The sequence below is a fragment of the Anolis sagrei genome, chromosome 2 (assembly GCF_037176765.1).
Source record: "Anolis sagrei isolate rAnoSag1 chromosome 2, rAnoSag1.mat, whole genome shotgun sequence".
Taxonomy (NCBI): domain Eukaryota; kingdom Metazoa; phylum Chordata; class Lepidosauria; order Squamata; family Dactyloidae; genus Anolis; species Anolis sagrei.
The window spans coordinates 136,048,748-136,072,849 of record NC_090022.1 but is presented as its reverse complement, the minus strand read 5'-3'; the positions used below and the strand labels follow the sequence as shown (position 1 = coordinate 136,072,849).

Sequence of the window (24,102 nt, the reverse complement as noted above, 5' to 3'; positions counted from 1 at the left end):
CCCCAAGATAGTTTCCTTCTTTTAGATGTCCTGACACACACACACAAAAAAGATGTCATCAATGAAATAAGATTCAACTGCCACTGTTGTCTGCTTTTGTTGATGGAATGGGGAGAGGGCATCTTACTCTTGGGGCCCTTCCACACAGCCTTATATCCCAGAATATCAAGGCAGAAAATCCCACATTAACTAAGTGTGGACTCAGATCACCCAGTTCAAAGCAGATATTGTGGGATTTTCTGCCTTGATATTCTGGGATACAGGTCTGTGTGGAAAAGCCCTTAGTCTCAAACAGCAAAACATCATGGGTCAGGTCCACTGCTAGTACCAACTGCGGAGTCTACAATGGAGATGCTAATATTTTAGGAATTCTTCCTGTTCATCAGGATAAGGTGTAAAGATGAATTTGAGTTTACTTACCATAGTAAATACAATAGCTCCCAGCACAGCATAAACAGCATGGAGCCATGGCACCTATATGGGAAGATATAAGATAGGATCCTCAATAAAACAGAAGGAAAGGGAGGTGGATATATCTGCCCAGCACACACACAGTAATAGAGTAGCATAGTAGTAACACATAATAACAGATTAACATATTGACAGAGACTGAGAACCAGAGTGGTGCAGTGGTTGAGTATTAGACTTCGGCTGGAACTACACTGCCATATAATCCAGTTTCAGAATGCAGATTAACTGTATTGAAGTGGATTATATGAGTCCACACTGCCATATAATCCAGTTAAATGCTGTTAATCTGCATTCTGAAACTGGATTATTTGGCAGTGTAAATCCATTTTATGATTAGGGTTCAAATCCCCACTTGACCATGGAAACTCACTGGGTGACCTTAGGCAAGCCACATCTTCTTAGCCTCAGAGAAAAACAATGACAACCCACATCCCAAACAAATTGTGGTGGAAAAAAACCTATGGTAGGTTCGCCATAAATCAGAAATAACTTGAAGGCACACAACCAAAACGGCAACAACAGCGAGGAAGACCAGCCAATTCTTCTCAGGCAAGGCTACTTCAGAAATCTAGGCATAACTACTCTCCCCCCTCCCTTCTTTCCTCTGTTAATATTTAAGATAAAGGTATGAAAGGAGTTTGTTATACATTTCATACATAACTTGATAACATCTTGTTTGTGCATTATTGGGCTGGGCATAGGGGAATGGAAGCACGTATTCACCTGGGTCAGATGTTGAATAGCTATCTGGTTGTTACTACACTCTTAAGGGGAAAATCACAAGGGCAATATGTGACCTGTTGGTGTTTATTATCGGGGTATTTTGGGGTCAGAGGGCCAACATAATTCAAGTAGCAAAACTTGTTCCTGCTTATTTCACTTGTGGATAACATGACTAAGATTGCAAAGTAACCCTTGAAATATAAGAAACTGGCCATTTTGGAGAAGGATTGCCTTCTCAATGACATATTCGGATTCCTATACATGGCGTTTCCCCATCATCCAAATTTGGAAGGTGCTCAGATGTGTGATCCGCCTGAACCACTCCCTTCAGATGATTGGTTGTATCTGGTGACTAGACCTGAGTGATGATACTGATAACTGAAATAAAGTTTTATAAACAGCCTTTATAAATGTAGGGCAGTTTCTCTCTCCAAATGGGTTTTGTCTGCAACTCCCATCATTCCATAATTATCCTATCTAGGAATATATAAATTCTAATCTAATATATTTGGAGGGCACCAAGTTGGGGAAAAGCTTCTATCACACTCAATTGTTCTCTTCTCTCTTTGTTCTTTTCCAACTATGCACACCGTATAACTTTTTAATCCTTCTCTTAATGTCCTTTACTCCTGTTTCCACATCTTAGGGAACATCTACACAGTAGAAATAATGCAGATTGACACCACTTTAACTGCCAGGGCTCAATGCTATGGAATCCTGGGAGGTGTAGTTTGGTGATGTAACAGCAGTCTTTGCCAGATGAAACCACAGCTCCCATGATTCCATAGAATTGAGCCATGGCAGTTAAAGTGGTGTCAAAGAGCATTAATTCTACAGTGTAGATGCACCTTTCTTCCCTCTTCCTTAGCTGGAGAGGTTGGCACTGGCTTTGTTGTTAATTATATAATGGCATTGAATGTTTGCCATATATGTATTCTGTAATCCACTCTGAGCCCCCTCGGGGAGATAGAGCGGAATATAAATAAAGCATATTATTATTATATTATATCACTTTCCCCCAGCTTGGTGCCTGAATTCAACCTCTTAATTCCTTTATGGAGTACTATTTTTATTATATCATTATCATTACCATTATTATTATTATTATTATTATTATTATTATTATTATTATTTTATTTGAAAAAATGTACATAACCATAACAGTTGATGGCTACTGTTCATCGTTATTTGGACCCTTTTTCCTAAAGATAACATGACTTCATAGCACAAAGCTCTTTTGGTGTGAAAGTACAAAGCTCTTCCTCAACCATCAAGAGGATGCAAAGCAGCACTGTCAGTGTTGACCTCTCTCTCTCTCTCTCTCTTGTGATCACTAGTGCATCTGCTGCTTCCCAGAATCCAACTGAGAACTGGGGCCTAGATTCAACAGTGCACCCAGTATAAATATCCCTAAACCAGGAGTTTCTTCCTCAGTGAGCTTCAGCCAAACAAGAATGAATGAGAGAGCCAAACAACAGAATTGGGATTTACTCATGCTGCATCTCCCAGTGAAAACAGAACTCCTGAAGCTCTCCTTCAGAGCAAGCTTTTATGGGCAAGGGAGGGCTGCAATCCTTGTCCCATAAAAGCAACTGAAACCAACAGAAGTTCTTCGTTAGATCCAGGGTTGCATCTTTCATCAAGATAAAACTGGCGCGTAACCAAGGAAGAGGAAATCTTTGTCTCCCTCTCTGGTGTTGTAGAGCTGCCTTTGCTCTACAAACATCTTTCCATAGTTAACCTAGTCCTTGTTTCGTTTTAAGGGCTAGGTTGTGAGGGACTGCAGGAAAGCAGAAGATAGAAAGATGTATTCTTTAGGCCTGGGTTCATAACTCTAGTAGATTGCAGCCAAGGTGGCACACATTATCCCCTCCCAGCTATTTCACTGATATACAAGTGATGGTTCTATTGGCAGAAATAAAATAAGATTCTTACATATTTGAATGGAAGCATAATGGCCAGGATAATCCCACTAAAGAATAGTACCATCATCATCACAAAGAGGATCCCCTGGCAAGAGGTGAAGTCATACTGTGGAGAAGAAAAAAAACAGGTCATAATTATGTCAATGTATAACAGAGAGATAAATCTTCAACACATCATGCAGAATGTACAAAGTGCTTACACAGGACAGAAATGTGACTTTTGTTAGAAATCTGTTATTTAATCTACTATTCATTTGTGAACTCATTCTTCTTCCATTGTGCCCTACTTCATGATGTTTTTGAATGCATACCTTTTCAGACACAGACACTGCCACATTCAACTTTAACTTTAGATTAGGGGCAAGAACTCAAGATCCTCCACCTATTTTGCCTAAAATGCCTGTCAGCCATGACAACAGCAACAATACTTTATGCACTTCAACACTAGTGCTGAGATAGCATTGATTCAAACAGTGAATCCATGCTCAGAACCTTCCAAAATGGGGTCTGGCTCGTAGCAGCACTTGCCTCTGCCATCTGTGTATAGAAAACTTTGTTGGGAAATTAGATGCATATAGGAAGGCAGAGGATATCTCGAGTTACCCATAAATTTCCTTTTAACAATGTTATGTTACCATTTCACATTTTTCTCATATGTCTAGGCCTTTCATGTTAATTGGAATGGGTTCCAGGACCCCTTGTGGATACCACAATCTGAATGCTCAGGTCCCATTATATACAATGGTGTAATAAAATATAATCTCTTATATAAAATGGCAAAATCAAGATATTTTAAAAATATTTTTTTCAGGTTGTGGGTTGTGGGATCCATGGACAAAGAATCCACAAATATGGGGAGGATTGACTGTTACTATCAGAAAAGTCATCAGGCCTGCAAAGAAAGTCTCTGACCATAAATTCAGCAGAAATGTATTTTGTTCTGCCACTCATCTGAAAATTGCTCCAATGATCCTGTCAAGTCAAATGACTGGGAAATAATTCTGCCTTATGCTATAATTATCTGACCCATAGTAAATTGGGTGGTGGTCAGAGGTACTTCCAGGTTTAGCTTTTTCTCTAAGACAGTTAGACACTGCATCAGCCACAAGACACTGGTGAGGCAGCCTGTTCTTTCATCCAAATGCAGAAACAAATGTGTGTGAAGCCATGTTTGCCAAGATGGTATTAACTCATATTTGAAAGCCACATTTTGCTATTTAAACCTCTCCAAGAACTTTAACAAAACCAATAATGTATAAATTGAGTGTTGGCTCCTGGAAATGGGGAAATAAGACTGTGCAAGTTCATTCCTGACTGGGACATATACACTAGGCTTGTGCACGGCTTCATTATGGACATCTGCCTTTGGCTTGTTTAGTTGATTCAGCTGATTCAGAAGCCCATAACAGCATGGGCTCCACCACTATTTTTTTTAAGCATCCACAAAAGAACACTGGAAAGAATTCCAAGAAGTGAGGTTTCTTAAGCCCTTTCTTTAAACCCAGATCTACTCTACAGACTGAAGGGAAAGGATCACAGGAAGCAAGGTTTTTTAAGCCCTTTCTTTAAACCTAGGTCTACTCTACAGACCAAAGGAAAAGGATCCTAGGAAGCGAGGTTTCTTAAGCCAATTCTTTAAACTCAGATGTCCTCTACAGCCAGAAGGGAAAGGATCGCAAAAAAGGTGGTATCTTAACTCAGATATTTTAATTCAGGTCTTAATGAAGGATATAAGGACTAACAATGGCTAAAATGACAGGAAGGAGAGCCTGGGAAGCCCCTCCCCCCTTATTGGTACCAATGGGCCGGATAGAAAACAAATCTTTTGGATTTCTGGATTGAAGGCGGATTTCTGTCCTCCTGAATTCAGGAGGCTCCCAAAAAACGGATCGGGGCCCTCACAAAAATCTGGGACACTGAAATGGATTGTTCTTTACCCAGATTGCACATGCCTAATATACACTCACCTTGGTCTGGAAGCTGAATATGGTGACAGAGATGCACACCAATGCTGTGATCATCAGGCAGAGAAGGATGGACTTGGTGTCATAGTAGCTGCATGAGAAAAAAATGAAATTCAATTGATTTATTTCTATCACAGGATCAAATACAAAGGGGGAATTCAAGAATGTCTGCTTAAGAGGATAATAATGTCCAAATGGTATGTTTTAGACAACCAAAGATGTGTAGGTGTGAGGCTAAATATCTAATGGCTGCTCCTACGCACACCATGGAAGAGAATGGCAGCACCATCTCTCCATGCCTATTTTCCAACCAGCCTCTATGGAGAGCTCAACTTTCTCCAGCCTTCCTTAAGACCTACTGAAGACTAATTGAGACAAAAGACAAGATGGTGCCCCTCTATTTCATGTGCAGAGGCTAACTGTATTGGCAGTTGACTGGATCAAAGCTTCTGCCTTGCTGTTTGAGAGCTCTATTCTGTCTCTTAAATTCCTCATCACACATGCACTGTAAGGGGGGAAAAATCTTAAATACAGTATAGGGCAGGAACATCACCAAGCTGCCAGAAAAGAACTAGCTATGCTAGATACAGAATGATTGACAGTTTGGAGCAGAATTTGGGTGGGAGTCTAAATGAAATGGTATTAAATTCTGAACAGTAGCACTCCCAAACTATATTCTACTGCATACTTGTGCTCTCTTGAAGGACATGCCTCTCCTTAAAATCCCACAATAAGAGTGTTTCAAAATGTTCTGGCTGAAATCCAACCAAATGGTTAATAAAATGCAAGGTATTTCCCTCTCAGTAATAGTTGTGTGTCTGAAAGCACAGTCAGTTCGAGCTCTTGAACACCCAATGAGCACAAATGAATACTTACCATTTAATCAATGAACCAATAACACAAATTCAAATCAGAGGCTATTGACACATGGATTAGAAAAATGTATATTAATGCATTTTCAACTCTATTTTTTTCAAAAATCATTTTTGACACTCAATTTTGGGATTTGTATGAATGGAGAAAGTTCAATTTGTCAACCACTGAATGGGGAATGGGAATTTTTTAAATGTCTTATTATGATGCTTACATCATACTCTATTGTTGCTGTTGCTGCTGCCTTCCAATCATTTCCAGTTTTTGATGATTCTAAAGTGAACCTACTGCAGAGTTTTCTTTGCAATATTTATTCAAAGCAGGTTTCCCATTTTGTTTCTCTTTTGCCAAGAGAATGTCCCACAGTCACTCAATGACTTTCTATGGCCAAGGAGAGATTTTTACCCTGGTCTCCCTAGATACCTAGTCCAGCACTCAAAGCACTATACCATGGTGGATTTCTAGGACATGCTCAGATACTGTGATCATTAATATGTTTGTGTAGAAACAAATCTGCATTATTTTATCATTCCAAATAAATGAATTTAGGATTGCGGCCCAAATACGCATTTGCTTTTGTTTCCTTTCTTTTGCAACAACAGCAAATGTTTGCTGCTGCCAGGTCATTCGTATTAACTGTTCTCTGTTCAGTTTCAGTGAATGAGCAATGTCTTTTGTTTGCTGCTCTGCCTGCCACACTTGTTTATTTTTGTCCTACCACCACCATCACCACTGGCGAACCATCTGATACACATGGAACAATGAGAATCCATGATGCTTTCATACATGAGATTATAAATAGCATCAACAGAGGTAGAGTTGCATAAAAACTGAATCGTAAGGAGAATTCAAAAGAAGCAGAACTTGGAAACACTGCTTTTTTAAAAAAATGCTCCCTTTTTGGAGTGTAAATATTTACTACGTTGATTCTCTCATAGGAGAATAGTTGCAAGTGTTCTCTCTCTTGAGCAAGACTACATTAAATTCACCCCCCCCCCCCCATGCAAAAAACAAATACAGGGGCAGATAATCTTGTAGCAGTTGATGTGCGATTTTGAGGTTTCGAAGGGTTTTTATGAGGGCTGGGTGGGAGACACCCATTATATTAGCTTTCCTTCCTTCCTTTTTTACTTTCTGGGATGAAAACATGTAGCTACTATAAGTGCATTGGATGTGGTGCACAAAATGGGATGCTGAGAGTTACCGTTCCAAAACAGCAATTCCTTCAAGCTAGAGATGGAAATGTCATCCTTGTAACATTGTCCCTCTCTATGCCATTCACATCAGTCAAATTTGGAGCCTACAAATTTGATTGATGTGGCTTGCATTTAGTGCTCAAATACCAACTCCTTCTGTGAATGTTTGCAACGTAAACATGGCTCTCATTGTTCGGAAGTGCAATCTGGCCTGCTGTCAAAGCTCTGCCTTACACAGATATCCGATTGTAATCATTTTTGACCAAACGTTCTGCAATCCTGAACTGTCAATCTGCATAGGTCTGCTATGTATACGATACAGGATTCTATACTAAGAACATGCCTGTTTTCTTTTTTAAAATTACAACAAAAACAAATTTGTAGCCCACATGGCTACAGAAAAAAGCTCGATAGATACTGTCCTAAGAATCATGGATCTAAGGCAGAAGATATATATATATATATATATATATATATATATATATATATATATATATATAATGGTATCATATCAAATAACAAAAACCAAATGGTTCAGTTGGTACCTGGTTTTATTTACCTATTTGTAAAGCAAAACAGTAGTTGTGTCCCTGTAAACTCAGAAGAAAGTCTAATTTAATTCAGTGAAATTTACTCCCAATAAATGGGTTTCACAATAACTTGTTTAAATTAATTTGATTCTAAGCCACACTTTCCCCCCAGAAAAGCATGTATAAAATTGGGGTGTGTCTCAAATCATGGATGCATCCTATGTATTTTTTTTTTGTTGGCAGTGGTTCTGAAATTAGGGTGCATCTTACAATTGATGGCACCTTCCACACTGCCATATAAAAATCAGATTATCTGCTTTTAACTGGATAATATGGCAGTGTAGACTCAGATAATCCAGTTCAGAGCAGATAATGTGGATTATCTGCTTTGATAATCTGGATTATATGGCAGTGTAGAAGGGCCTTAGAATAAAAGAGCTTCAGAATAATAAAAAAATAGCCTACTCTAATATTCTGAATTCATTTGAAATTGGATTAATCTTAATTATTTTGACATGAATGATATGATAACAGCCATCATTACGGATTACAAATGGGAGTTTAATATACCGATAACATTAGTGTCATTTTCTAGTCTTATCTTTTTAGAGAGCTAGTAACAGGAAATCGGTTTTCTGGGCTTCACTGAAAAATAGGTTGCCCTGTGGGTACATGATCTCAACAGTCCCTAAACAATTCTAAGTCACTTGATTTCAACACTAATCTATCCTTGTATCATCCTTTACATGGTACAGAAAAGGACTGGTTTGAAAAAGAGGGTTTTTTTTTAAAAGTATCACTCCTTTTATTTGATAGACATATGTTTATTGATGCCACAAGGATTCCTTTGGGGAGGAAACAGCTTTGCAGATGTCTTTAGGTAGGTTAAAGGCAATTTTAAAAAAAAAAATCAGGGAACAAGGAAACACAAGTTTCTGCGAGCCTAAACATTAAGGATGTGCCCAATTATAGCACTGTGACACCAGAATGTCTCTTGTCTCTGTCCTACATGATCCTGGAATATGTAATTTATGGGTTTAGTTCAGTGGCTCATGGGAGCTCAATAGGTCTTAACTATGAATAAAAGTTCTATGGGAGTTCTATCGGTCTTAACTGCGGGCCATGGAAGTACTTATACATCTCACCAAACTACAAATCTCACAATTTCATAGAATGGAGCCAAGGCAATCAACCTGATAGCAAACTTCTACAACTGCTCAGTACAGTTACATGCAAAGCCATGCATTTTGATAGATCTCTTTTCTCTTCTCTAAAGGAAGACAGAAAAGAGGAACAAATTCTATTGTTCAGAAAAATGATCAGTGAAGACCTATCAAAGAGAAATACTGAAGAATTATACCTCTCTTTCTCTTTCTCTTTCTCTCACACACAGACAGAGTGGCAACCATTCAGGTTTCTTCCATCAGTAACCTACCTGGCAAGCATCCCAGTCATATAGGCCATGGAGAGAGTCTATGGAGACATTAAAAGAATAATTTACTTTAGATGCTGGAGCCAGTTGCTAAGGCACAAAACACACCAAGGAACATTTGTTAGGTCTGGACCCATGAGGGTCTGGCCCAAGTGCATTTCCTAGGCCCCACATTTATTTCTCGGTGTTTTAAGGTCCATGGGAACCAATGCAATTTTTTCTTCCTTCTTAGAAGAACTGTGGCCCATCCAGACAGGCCCATATCCCAGGACCTATTTGGGTTTATACCGGGGTGTCCAAACCTCAGTTATTCCAAATTACTGTAATACCCCCATTAGATCTTGGCCTTCCTGAAAGAGAGACCCCCTCCCCCTCTTAATGGTGGCCTGGTGAATTTTTTTTCAAGTTTTAAGGGTTGTTTTGGGGGGCTTCTGAGTGGCTGCATGACATCCCAGTATTTACCGGGATGGTATGTAAACACCTCCTGGGGAAGCCCAGGGTTTTTAAGGGAAAGTGAGATGGGAATCCGTGACAAAACAGGTTTGTTTAACCCACTTTGACATAGATTTTGGCACTGTCTGGAAGTGCCCAGTGATGCAGTGGACATTTTCAAGATGTGTCTCAAATAAGAATGGAAAAATTAACTCCCTGTACCTCATATGCCTCCCACACTCCCATCCATGGTCTTTAAGTCTAGAATGAAATGGAAGCTCCTCATTACTACTCAGTTTCAGAGATGCAACTTTGTCTCATATTGGAAGGCTAAGGAATTTCTAAAAGAATACATCTCTGGGACACTCTAGGTCTTCCACTGTGTTTTGAGCAGAAATTGACTATAGAATTGTGCTGGAAGCCCTACAAATTCATAGAGAGGTGTCCTCTCAGGTCAAAAATGAAATTTTATTCTTTGTGATTTTTCATTTTCATGCGGATCCTGTGCCCTGCACCCCAGGGAATGTGGAGGGCTGACTATAATTATGTCTGAATCTTCCATGATCAGGTTACGATGCCATGTTAACAGACAACCTGTTTTTCACTATTTACCTGAGGCTGTAAAAACAAGGTCAATGAGTTCTTTGAGCATGCTATCATAATAAAAGACTGCTATTCTATATTGGGACTTATGACTCCTGTATTGTGCAGATGTGCCCTTATCCAATATACAGAAGTATTCATCTGGAGATATATTGCCTTTAACAGTAAATTTCTACAGACTTTATGTGAAATTATACAATTGCACTTCCTCTTCGAGTTCTCCCCTTTGTTTTACACTGAAAAACAGGCATGTGGCATGAAAGAAATAGAGTGTCATAAAACAGCACTCTGCCCGATATAATAAAGAATGAAAACCAAACAGAATAGCCTGGATGAAAAGTAAGTACTCTCCATCCTACAGGTATCCACACTTTTTTCAGGCATCTTGGATAAAATAGGAGATCTCTTCTGTGGCCTTTTTGCTGTGCATTCTGAGAACAACACTTGCATCTAATATAACCTAAATATTGTGAAATAAAATGTCACTTATTTATCTTCCTATATGATAAATTTAAAACTGGTTTCTCTGCTGGGTCATATTATAAGGATTGGTGTACATTTTTAATGTGTGGCTGTGTGTTTCAGAACTATTTGAGAAATTGTCAGTTTGCATTAAAATATTTAACACATTATTTTTCTTCGCACAAAAAGAGTTATATTTTGTGTAGCCACCTTGCTGTGCAGAATCACTGAACTTCTCTATGCCATGCAAAGATGTCTCAATTTCACCAAGATAAATTACTGGAAAATATCCAACACACTGTAATGTGTTAGGGTGCAATTTCTCACCAATAAAGATAACATTTGCAAACACTGTTTACTCCATTAGTTGGACAGCACTGGTTTGGTTTGAAGAGCAAAACCAAGTTCACTTTGATTGGATCTGCGGTAACATGTAGTGATGCTCCTCCATTGCCTGCCTGACCGAAAAAGCATGATTGGTGGAAACATCCAGACACTAAACCAATAATAGCAACCCCTCCAGAGGAAAATCTTTGCTGTTCCCAGCTGGGCTCCCCCTTGGTTTCAAAGGCCTGGTGAGTAAGACCAGCAAATCGAATGTGTACCTCAATTTTGGCAATGTAATTTACCCATAAAGGTGTGCAATAGTAAATACTGTATATACATCTTTTGTGAATTCCATAAATGTTCCTTCAGGGCAAGCCTATCAGGTTTACCTACTACGTGCACAAAAACACCCTCACTGAAATGGGCAAAATTGGGGGAAAGACGTACATGGTGTCTTAAGGTGTTAACACACCCTTCGTCACTTAGGTCAAGAAAAACTGAATTCTTTATGTCAGAGAAATATAGAAGGAGAAAATATTTTTAAAATATTTGTCAAATGGTCAGAAAACATGTTTTTAAAGTGTTGAGAAACCCTAATGGAAAAAATCCTGGGCTAATGAGAACATTTTTCGTATACATGTAGTTGTTTTGCAGAGAAAACAGCACTTTATGTACAGGAAAAAGCATTTTCTCTCTGGAAATACTATTTTGCTACAGACATTTCAATTCATGTGCAGAGAATGATGTTTTCTGCACAGAAAATGCTGTTATAGGGGACTCATTTCACATAAAACACACACACAGTTTATTTTCAGAATATGAATTCATATCTTTACATTACAATATTATTTTTCACTCAGAAAATGCTGTTTTTTGCACAAAACAACGATATGAGAACTTTTCAGAAAATAATCATGAATAGCCTTTGAAAACTGCTTGGTTTGGGAAAACTTTCGTACAAGTTTGAATTGGATTGGTTTTATTTCTTTGCAAGCCACGCATGGCAGAAAAGTGGAAGATGAACAAATTAATGTGTGGCTCTTTACTCAGCTGCACTGCCACCCTATCCCTCTCATCCAGTCCCCATCAACTAGCCATGAGTTGCTATGCCAGGTGTGCCACTTACGAAGATGGTCAGGAGGATCAGGTTCCATGGGAAGTACCTCCTGTGAATTAAGCAAAAGGGAGCCAAGTCAGTTTTGTTATCCAAAGAGCATAATCACTGAGAGGAAAATTACATAATGTCATATTGTGTAATAAGGTAATTAGAGAACAGCGCAGCCATTAGAGCAGTGGGGCAAATGGCACGTAATAATTTTGCAAGGTAACTGTAGTTCGCAACATGCTTCAACATCAGATCAGCAGTGCTTCTCTTCCTAAAACAATGTGAATTAGGATTAAGCCATCTTTTTAGACTTGCTGTTTGTCATTGTGTCAATGCAAACTGGATTCAGCAAGTGAATGTTATCACCTTTTAAAAGCTGTGGATAGAGCTACCACCACAGCCATTGCCAGAGGGCAGTTGGAAAGCTTTCCAATGTGATTAGAAGATTGCTTCAAAACACTGAGAAACTAAAATGCTCCAGCATAGTTACACAGAAGATCAGGTTCAGGTGAAAGAGAGTTCTCCCTCTCCTTTCTAAGCCAACATGTACCTATAACACATTCCTAACAGTGCCATGAAGCACTGTCCTCTGACACAAAGCCATAAATGAAACTGATGGCCCACAATGCAAACTGTTTGGGTCACTGCCTTTCTCTCTCTTTCCTAATTGTCTGTTAGTATCCTGAGAGAGATATCAGGAGGCACTCTTTCCATTTACAATTTGGCAGCTGGCGTGCAAGTGAACAGGTGATGATTGATCTACACTTTTGTATAACGGATGGCAGCACCCATGCTAGGCTATTTTTAAGCTTGGCAAAGCTAACATTTTGTTCTTGCATACACTCTGAAATTGCTAACTTCAGTTTCTTGTTGTCTTGTTGTCTAGTAGAGAAACAAATGAAAAGCAGAAAACCTAATTCTGCTAAATTTAAATTGCAGTATGTAATAAAACCATCTTTGATTGCCTTTCCAAATACAAAAGAACTAGGAAAAAGGGTTTATATATCTGTGGAAAGGGTTTATATATCACCTAGCTCCAGCAGACAAGAGTCCTTTGTCTCACCCTGGTCATTCCACAGATATATAAACCCTTTTTCCTAGTTCCAACAGACCTCACTATCTCTGAGGATGCTTGCCATAGATGCAGGCGAAACGTCAGGAGAGAATGCCTCTAGACCATGGCCATACAGCCCGAAAAAAACCTACAACAACCCAGTAACAGTATTGTGCCCTTTTGAGAGTTGAGCCCAAGATGATCCTAACAATAGCGCTGGATCTGAAAGATGGTTAAGAATGTTCCTTTGATGGATAGAGATGGCAAAGAAATATTGCCTTCAATGAACATTGATTATTACTGGATACCAGCATTTTAATATACTAATCCGTTTGGATATATTTGAGAGGTGGTATTTCTTATATAAAATGACAGGATCGACGTTTGCTTTTCAGATTTTTTTTCTGGACTATTTTCAAGCTGTAGATGGTTAAATAAGGACACTCCGTATTATAGAAACAACACAGTTCTCTTGTGCTTTCTTCACAAAAGAGAATCAACCTTACAAAAATTGAGGCAGCCTACAAACTATATAATTATTTAGGATAAAATGAAGGCTTATGTGAGTAAGAATTCTAATGCTTTGAACACCATAGGGTTATTCCAATAGAAAATAGAGACAAAAAACAGGGAATGGTAGCAGAAGGGAAATATGTGCTGAAATGAAAGTATCCAGCTTTCCAAAGTGAGACACCTTCTTTCCTAAAAAGAAGAGCTGTAGGGAGAACACATATCTTTTATATAATGAACTGACCTGGGTCCAGAGCAGCAGGCCAAAATCAAGTAGGTTACAAAGAAAACAGCACTGTGGGAGGAAAACAGAGAAAGCAAAAGTGAACTCAGGAAATACACTCAGGAAATACAACTCATAGTTTCTGAATAATCTCCTGTGTGCCTTTTCACCTTTTACAGGGATTGCACAAAGACAAGAAATAGGGAAGTGACTATTTCAAGTGGCAAAATATTTACTGTCAGTGTTAGAAAGCTATTTTCTGCCTCAGTTGTCCAAATGTCCTGTGAGTTGTCCAAATAACAGCGATTTTGTGGACTACTGTTTCCAGCATCCTTGACTAACCACCATGTTAAGTGTGGCTGATGGAAGTTATTATCCAAATCATCTGGAGGGCACCGGTTGGAGAATTACTGACTAGCATTCTATTGTTTAGTCCCAACTAAAGCTGGAATGTGTCCAGAGGAGAGCGACTAAAATGATCAAGTATCTGGAGAACAAGCCCTATGACGAGCAGTTTAAAGAGATGGGCATGTTTAGCCTGAAGAAGAGAAGGCTGAGAGGGGATGTGATAGCCATGTATAAATATGTGAGAGGAAGTCACAGGGAGGAGGGAGCAAGCTTGTTTTCTGCTTCCCTGGAGACTAGGATGCAGAACAATGGCTTCAAATTACAAGAAAAGAGATTCCATCTGAACATTAGGAAAAACTTCCTGACTGTGAGAGCTGTTCAGCAGTGGAACTCTCTGCCCGGAGTGTGGTGGAGGCTCCTTCTTTGGAAGCTTTTAAACAGAGGCTGGATGGCCATCTGTCAGGGGTGCTTTGAATGCAATATTCCTGCTTCTTGGCAGGGGGTTGGAATGGATGGCCCATGAGGTCTCTTCCAATTCTATGATTCTATGATTCCAAAGCGTAACATTCAATCCATTCTTGAGTGATAGGTAAAATCTCATTAATTCAATGGATTTACTTCTATTAGGATTAACAATAGGATCTAGGCCAAGATGTTTGTGTTTGTTTCTTTATGTCCCATCTTTAAAAAGATAAAAAAAAACAATGAAACCATTATAAATACACCTTGAAAAAAAGTCGAGGAAATTATACAAGGCCAATTTCCCCTGAGAAATTAGATGTTTGACACTGAATGCCTTTGGCTAACATATGGCACAGCATAATGCAAACATATAGCTTCTTCCTTCTTTAACTTCTATACCAAAGTAGCAGCAGATATGTAGTGTCCCCACATAAAAGCTTGTTGGGTAGCAGCCTTCTTGAAATTAAGAAATTTAAGAACCACCATTTCATAAAAGCAAGACAAAGTCCAAAAGGAAGGAGGAAGGATGTTGTGGGTACTTCGCTGTCTCCAAATTAATTACTTAATAGACCATATAGCTATAATTCTAAGCTTGGAAGTGCTATTTTGGGAGTCTGGGAGTTATATCCCAAAAGATAACAACTTTTGCAGCATGCTGAATCCCAGACCCATCTTTTACATCTGTGAGGCACAGTAGAAAGTGCAAACATTTCTCATATAATGTAGTTCTGAGCAAATACAACAAAATGAGGGGAAGTGGAGAAAGACCATCAGCTCTGCCAAGCAGTAGAACCCAGTGGAGAATTCTGAGCAACTTCAAATTCAACATGGAATGGCAGAGGCTCTTTAGAAATCTGCAAGTATTTTTCCACTAAGTAAGCAGTTGTCAAGTATGCCCCCGAGCTGCTTGCTGTACCTGTCAATTTTTGCCTTGTGGGGAAACAGATTGATAAATGAGAAGACAAGGCTCCAATTACGTTTGCAACAAAGATGCTGTGGTATGTAGACAGTCTAGGGAGTCAAACCAGCTACTATGGAAAACCTATCTAGCATTAGACTAATTAAAAAGAAAAAAAGGGGGGTAAGGCATCTGCACATTTTAAAAGATGCTTCAACAAGGGGAATTCCACAGGTGCAATTTGGATGACAAGCTAAACACATGAACATCGCCTATCCATCACTGCTGTGACTTATCACATGCCATAACCCCAGGTTTTCACAGCAGTGATTGAAGTGTTCAACTTTTTTGCAAGGTGTAAAACCTGCTGAAGAATATTTAAGGGTCTCAAGAATCAGACTACTACTCTGTTAAACATTCCTCCCAGACAAATATTTTGGGAGGTTGGTGGTCATGGGGAAAAAAAAATCCACACAGCTTGGGAGGGAAAGTCGGCATTTGGAGAGAAATAAGTTCCATATGGGTTGTGTGTAGGGTTGATTTGTGATGGTTATTTTTTCATTTCTCACATCTTTCCTCTGGCAATGACTCTTATGACAGTTCGACCTCACTTCAGACACAGAGCCCTGCTGGAAGAAGATCTATGCCGTGTGATGGGATCCGGCAGGTTTCTTGTCTGAAGTGAGGTTGAACTGTCATGGCAATTTTGGCCATGTGATGAGGTAGTAAAAAGCAGTGTGGCTTCAGAGATTTTAGCAAGACCAATCTATCCCTGGAGTCCAGGATCTTGTCTTAGAACACAATCATGACCAGGAGCTAAGATATATGGGATTGGAAAGAATTGTTCCAAAAGCAATCCCTCTACTCATACGGTTTTATCTCAACCCAGTGTGCAAATTATTAAAGGGAGAAATTGAGAGTTACATACACTAGCCAACACCTAACTTCTCCCAGTTTTAGCCAAATCTTGCCCTTCCCATAGCCATGTAAAAACAGAATTAGGCAAGGGATCACAACAGTTAATGGTGAGGAGCGCACATGCTTCACCTCTATTCCCTATAGTACAAGTACCCACAGTCTGAGTAAACAAAGTAAGGTTCGACTTGGAGACTAGACTTGTTTGTTAACAAAGGCTCCAAGGAAGGGGCAGATGAAGACATGCTGGGAACCTAAACTAGGTCCTGTTTGGCATTAATCCCCCAAACCCCACCCCCACATGTGTATTATTCCAACCATTTTGTAAAATGTCAAAACGCATTCAACTCATGGATTTAGAATCCCTCCATGATCTGAAAGGCTCATCTGTAGTCTATTTAGCTTATACCTCCACTTCACATCACATGAAGTGACAGAAAGTGTTAGGAGGGAAAGAGGAACTTTGAAGATTGGAACTGTAGGTTGAATTGCAACCGTGAGTAGCAATCTGGGGGAAGTTGGTATACAAATGGGACAAATAAATCGAAAATTAAAATTGCAACCATGGTTCTTGCACACTGAAGGCTGCCTGGCCTCATCTGATTGCTTTGGCAGGCCTACACAAAAACTCTAGCATTCCCTCACTTCTTCTTTGCATCTTGCAGAATGACTAGGTCTCTTTTCTAAGAAAATGGCTTCCAATGCTATGAGTCACAGAGCTACACCTCTCACTAGAGCCTGTCTCTTCACTCATCCTTCTTCATGGCTTCCTGGAAGAGGGAATTCAGCTACAATCTTGCTTCTCAGCTAAGGGGGACGCAGTCAGTCAAACAGCCTAGACCTGAACCATCTAGGGCTAGACAAGCTAGGGATAGACATTGGCAAGGATGGGTATATGCCAAAATGGAGAGTCAATGGAAACCGAAATTCAGCTTCCTAAGAAGCTTAGGAAGAGGAAATTTTATGCCCACTAGTCTGACATGCATAACAGAAAGTATGTGGATCTTTGGAGTTCACCCACACTGGTTTCAACTGCATACCAATGTGGCAAGCAAATCAGAGCTCTGGTGGGAACAAGAGAGAAGACCATTGGCTGCCCCTCGACTCTAGAACTCCTTTTTCCCAGGGAAGCCAGAATGGGCCCCTCCTTGTTGTCCTTCTGGTGGCAGGCTACAATCTTTTTATTCAGTCAGGCTTTAAAAGATGAAGGTGTTTAAGATCAAGTTAGAGGGTGCTGAGGTTTTTAACTTTGAATATGGTTAAATGGATTTTAACTGTGAATTTCTTAATACTGTTTATATTTAATTCTATTTTAATGATTGCATATTTGTATATTTCAAATTGTTTGCTAATGCTTTTGTGTTAAGCTGCTTTGAGGGTTTCTCCTTTGAGAAAGATGAAGCGGGGTATAAATATAATAATGATAATAATAATAAGGCCACCTTACTTGGATCTGCGCACATCATTCAAAAATACATCACACAGTCCTAAACGTTTGGGAAGTGCTTAACTTGTAATTTTGTGATATGAAATCCAGTATATATATCTTGTTTGCTGTCTCATACCATGTTTTGTGTCAGAATAATAATAATAATAATAATAATAATAATAATAATAATAACCTATGCACCTTAAAAAAGCCAAGAAGAAATTGTGCATAAAAGCATACACACATACAATTTTTCTTTTAATTTTCCTTCAGCAGAAAATAGTGTTTAAAGTATTTCTCTATCCAGAGTAAGGGCACCTCTGATCCAAAAAGCATTCCACTCTCTCTTTCTCAGTTGGCTTTGTGATGGTCACATTATCAAATTTGTTCAGCTGCCACTACAATTACCACATGAGTCCCCTTGGCTGGGTTTACTCACAGAAATAATACCAGAAAAACAGACCATAATATTCAAAGATCACCTTCTGTAATATTTCCTTTCACCTATTTCGAATACCATAACTTTGGCCCCAATTCAAATGATGACTGGCATAAAGATGCTTTCTGATATAAGGCCAACACTTACTAGGAAGCCCAATACCAGCCAGGATTTGCTTGGACATATCCTTTAACTGGGTCACTGAAATAAAGAAAGACAAAGAGATGAAACAAATAAACACACGAAAACAATTCAAAATAGTTTAAATACAGAAAGAAACAGAGTTGATCCAGCACATTAGTTGTGCAACTTATTCATAGATCATGATGCCAATATGGGGAAGGACACGACAATGCACTTAAAGAGCAAACACCAATAATTACTTTTTGAAGTTGGCCTTAAGCCTCGCTACAGCTCAGGGCAGAGAGGCAAAGCTACTTAGTTTTCACATGGCTGTAAACATTAATGAAGTGTGCATCACAATAATCCAGCTAATGCCATTGATTTCTTCACTTTATCCTACACCAGGGAAATCATTATGGGGAGAGCTGATTAAATGGCCTGAAAGGTCTCAAGTGGTGCCAATTTATTATTGATGCTACATGCAAGTTGACACTGGTAACCCTTTGCTTCCATCACTGTTGTTATCTGAGCTTCAGGCAAGCAGACTGACATTACTGGATGGAACAGGAAGATGAATGCCAGTCTCTTGGTGAATCCTAATGGCTTGTTTAAGAAAATTGCATTTGAAAGGCATAGAACAGAGGTGGCCAAAGTGCGGCCCATGAGCTACACACATTTTTTTTTTTTTACTTCTAGTCACTTCCTGATTTTTTAAAGGCGTCTTCTGGGCCATTTCATTGAATGCTCCAGAGTTTAGGAAAAACTTCAGAGCAGCCCTGCACTTTGGGAATAGTATAGAAAGCACGACCACCTCTGATTAAGACTGGGCCACTACCCACATGGGTGACTGCCATCCTTTTTTCCCTGCCCTCATCAGCACAAGGCAAAGGGAATTGATCTGTGTCCATGTTGCCACTTCCAGATGAGTTCCTGCCAGGAATTAACATCAGAGAAACTCGGAGAAGAAAAGAAAAGAACTTCAAAGAAAAATACTTCTTAATAGGTCCAAGACTTACCAGAAGGTGAAGAGAGCAACAATGGCAACTGTAACAAACAGCTGAAGTGAAATGATGCTGTAAACCTAAGATCAAGAAGACAGGAACAACATCAGAATAACTGAGACTCAAATCCCGAATCCAGCAACTGCTCTCCTTGTATCACCTGAGCCACTAAAATTCAAGCCAGAAGTTGGAATAACCTCTTTGCTCTCACAGTTTCACCAACTCCTGAAGAGCTAGAGCAGTGGTTCTCAACCTTGCTAATGGCATGACCCCTTAGTACAGGTCCTCATGTGGTGGTGACCCCCAACCATAACACTATTTTTGTTGCAACTTCATAACTGTAATTTTGCTCCTGTTATGAATCGTAATGTAAATATCTGATATGCAGGATGTATTTTCAGTCACTGGACCACATTTGGCACAAGTACCCGATACGGCCAAATTTGAATGCTGGCGGGGTTGGGGGTGATTGATTTTGTCACTTGGTAATGCTGGATTTGCTGTGATTTATAGTTCGCCTTAAATCAAAGAGCCTTCTGAACTCCATCAATGATGGAATTGAATCAAACTTGGCACACAGAATTCCCATGACCAAGAGAAAATACTGGGAAGGTCTGGTGGACATTGACCTTGAGTTTTTGGAGTTGTAGTTCACCTATATCCAGACTGTGGACTCAAGCAATGATGGATCTGGATCAAACTTGGCACAAATACTCAGTATGCCCAAATGTGAACACTGGTAGAGTTTGGAAGAAATAGACCTTGCCATTTGGGAGTTGTAGTTGTTGGGATTTATAGTTCACCCACAATGAAATAGCATTCTGAACCCCACCAATGATAGAATTGGGCCAAGCTTCCCACACAGAACCCCCATGACCAACAGAAAATACTATGTTTTCTGATGCTCTTTGGTGACCCCTCTGACACCCCCTCGCGACCCCCACAGGGGTCCCGACCCCCAGGTTGAGAAACACTGAGCTAGAGGATCACAGCCATTGCACCCTTACCACACAAATATATTTGCTAGCTGTGTCCTTTGTTGACTCTGCATTCAACTCCTTTGCGCAAAGCCTATATCTTTATATACAGTATGGCTACAGTATCCATGGATTCAATATCCATTATTTCATTTACCCATGCTATAAAAATCTGAAATGTTTGTGATCCTATCTAAATCATCCAGTGTGATTCTATGATTTACATACAAGGATAGTCAAAATATATGGTTGACTATTTTCTGTGGTTTCGGGTGGGGCAAGGAGGGGGTGTCTTGGAACACATCCTCCATAGACACAGGGGTCATACAGTACAAAGGTGTGGCTGAAAAACCAGTATTGGGGTAGCCTACGGCATTTAGGGCAAGAGACATGGTAGTGTGGATGTCAATGTGCAAGGGATGTGGCTGATGGACAAATCGCCATTCTGCCTCTTTCTTCATTCACACACAAGAGGATCAATTGGTCAGGCAAAAAAGGGATCAAACCTCCAGATTCATTAAGCCCAACACGTTTTGAAATAATTCCTTTCTCAATGGAACTCTTGAATATTAATTTTCAGTCCGGTTTGTCAACTAGCGTTATTGCTTGTGAACCTTTTCTCTGGCTATACCGAGTGTGATAGATCATTAGGAAAGTTGTGTACTGGCATAGAGTGATGGGCAGATTTTTATATATTTTTTTCCAGCAAATAATTATCCTTATCTATTATGAAAATGAACACTGCAGTATAAGAACAATTCAGGAGACCTCTTCCTGTACATCTAGAGAGGTCAAAGTAGTGTAGCTCTACTTGACCAAAGTGAGTATTGGCTCAGCATTCCATTATTAATTCATTGATCATACTCTAGCATGGTCTAACCCATATGTGTCAAACTCAAGGTCCACAAGGTTCATGTCATTATATGTGGCCCTCCAGATCCTGGACTACAACTCCTATATTCTTCATTATTAGGCATCATGACTAGAGTTGATGCGAGTTATGATATAGTAACATCTAGAAAGCTGCAGCTGTTCTGTTTAGTCAGGAGAGTGTGGTTTGAATTTAGATCCAAGGCTACGATGCCTGATTTTAAAATGCCTTTTAACCTTTCCCCGGCCTCTGAGTTATAAGTGCTGTTGGGTTGCAATTCCCAGTCCACATGGTAGATAATCAAGAGTGATGGGACTGGTCATTCAATAACATCTGGGGACCCGAGCCAGATAAAAACTAAAGAACACTGAGCACTTTGTAAAAAAGTATAGTTGGCCCTTTGTATCCATGGACTCTCCATGGATTCAACAGCTCTTTCAATGTAACCATAAGGCAGATGTGGCCCTCCATGAATATGAGTTTGACACTGCTGGACTAACCAATAAGAAGTCTGCCTAAGTGTGCAGTTTCAGATGCGGTGAAGTTTAAGAACAAAAAGTCCAAAGTGTGTATGGGCTTATATTAAGAAGAGTGGTTGTAATAATATACCTGTAGTTATTACAATAATTGTAATAATATATTTTCCACAGTAAGGGTATTACCTCTGTTGGTTTTCAGTGGGTAGTACACTCAGACATTACCTTCCTGATGAACACTCTGCGAACATTTAGGTCATCCCAGCTCAAAGCTGTGAGAGTTTCAGTATCACCGGAGTATGCATTGCCATAGTGAGGGCTGGTACCTGAAAGAAAGAAAAAAGGAAACGAAGGCACACCTAAATTGTGACATTTCCAAAAACAGCTAATGTCCATCTCTAAGAAAATAGGATAGAGGAAGGGATAATGGAGGACTCTAAGAGAAATGAGATTTCACTGGTGTATAGTTTGTACTGTGAACAAGATGCCAAAACCAGAACAACACAGCATATGGAGAAATAGAATGGCTTCCAACTGCCCTAGAAGTCAGACATGGATGCATTTTATTACCCTAACAACTCAAATTGCATACAGAACATATCAAATGGAAAATGATTCAGAAGAAGAAACATTGATAACTCAAAATATACAGGTGGCACTTTATTATTAACACAAAAAACAAAGACTTGCAATAATTGCTGATGAAAGGTAAGAAAGTGCAAAAAAACAGTGTTATAGATGAATATTAAGGAAACAAAAGTAATGACGAAAAAAGTTAAAGGTGTGGAAGTGGATTAGATGGATATAATGGACTGCTAAGAGAAACAAATAATGTTTCCAAGAGCAAATCAAGTCTAAGTTTTTATTAGGAGCCAAAATGCTTATATCAAGGCTATCATGCTGTGGACATATTATGAAACAATATGACTCTGTAGAAAATAAAACAGTGCTCAATAAAGTGGGAAGCTGTAGGAAAAAGGAAGTTCATACTGTGTGCAGACTGAAGTCAATCAAAGAAGCCAACAGCTCTGAATGTTCAAGGTCAGAATAGGCCTGTTAAGGATGGGGCCTCTTGAAGGTCTCTCACTGAATAACTATTAAGTTCAAGTGACCTCTTGCCACATAGCAACATTTTAAATAAATAAATAAATATTTGTATACTTCTTTCAGAGGATGGCATTAATATAATAAAGATACTGTGAACAAATTGGACATGCTCATGTAAAAGCAAAAAACAACAACAATGAATAGCAAAGAGAAGTTTGAAAAAAAAGCATTTGGACTATAAATGTGCTAAACATTATATCAAAGATGCCTTTGTAAATGAAGACTGCTTTTAAAAAATGAAAAATGAAAATTTGTAATGAAGGGCTTCTGATCCAAGAATAACATTAGAGCTGTTTTGGAGAGAGCATATTCCATAAGATGTGAATAAATGAAATAGTAGAAACTGGTACTATACTTACAGGGATCATACTGCACATTTTGGGTAAAGGGGAAATAATTTTTAAAGTCTCCATAGGGCTGGATCTGATTTCAGCTACACTTATCTCAACCATAATAAGTACTTCCCATACTTTGTTATATCAGCCTCAAAATTAAGGGTGAATCAAGGCTGATGAACAGAAAAGCAAAGATCAAATATAGAGTGAGGGGCCAGATCTACATGCAGGTCCATCACATGATACTTCCCAGATGAGTGTTTGAATGTGTCAACAGAACTCACTGACATATATTGTGTCTGAGCTGATATTAAAATTCTGTGTGCAGAGTTAAAGCTGTCATGGCAGTCATGCAATTCATTTGCTGCCCACACTGCAGCATGAAGGATGTGTGAATCAGCTCTACGAATATTGCAACAATCAGATGCCCAAGACTTCTGCTTTTATGCCCACAATACATTAAGTAGAAGGAGAATCTTATCCATCTTTAAAGCAGTGCCAAGTTTCCCTCATATGTTGACAGTATGCCACCAAGGGCTTAGAATAAATACCCAGCACTACCAATCAAAGGTGTCTTCTTGTGTTTCTCCTTCCTCAATAGATTTGCAGTGGTTAATTTGGATAGTGATTTCTGGGCACACATCTCTTCAGCAAATGTCCTAGAAGGAGGCAAGGAGTTTAGAGGCCTCCTCTCTATTCTTAGCAAGCCAAAAAAATATGCTCCATACCAGTATTTACATATTCAGATTCCCAGGAATGAAAAGACAATGCTCCACCACACACAAAAAAAGCAACATGCATACCAAAGAGAGACTCTCGGATGGGCAATGGCCATGGCCAATGGAGAACAGAAACAGTTCATCACATGAGAAAATGATTCTGCTGAGGTGG

The 24,102-nt window shown here is 39.3% G+C and overlaps 1 protein-coding gene across 1 annotated transcript in view; it reads right to left on the bottom strand.

Annotated features, from left to right (window-relative positions):
• Window positions 1–24,102, bottom strand: part of FAIM2 (Fas apoptotic inhibitory molecule 2) — a 40,989-nt gene that overhangs the window by 3,597 nt on the left and 13,290 nt on the right. The window contains exons 3-11 of the mRNA XM_060764213.2: window positions 21,995–22,095; window positions 19,461–19,525; window positions 18,469–18,522; window positions 13,852–13,902; window positions 12,065–12,104; window positions 9,118–9,155; window positions 5,087–5,174; window positions 3,130–3,225; window positions 421–474 (exon numbers count right to left, since the gene is read on the bottom strand). Coding sequence (XP_060620196.1) covers window positions 421–474; window positions 3,130–3,225; window positions 5,087–5,174; window positions 9,118–9,155; window positions 12,065–12,104; window positions 13,852–13,902; window positions 18,469–18,522; window positions 19,461–19,525; window positions 21,995–22,095 — 587 coding nt within the window. The remainder of the gene's footprint in view (window positions 1–420; window positions 475–3,129; window positions 3,226–5,086; window positions 5,175–9,117; window positions 9,156–12,064; window positions 12,105–13,851; window positions 13,903–18,468; window positions 18,523–19,460; window positions 19,526–21,994; window positions 22,096–24,102) is intronic.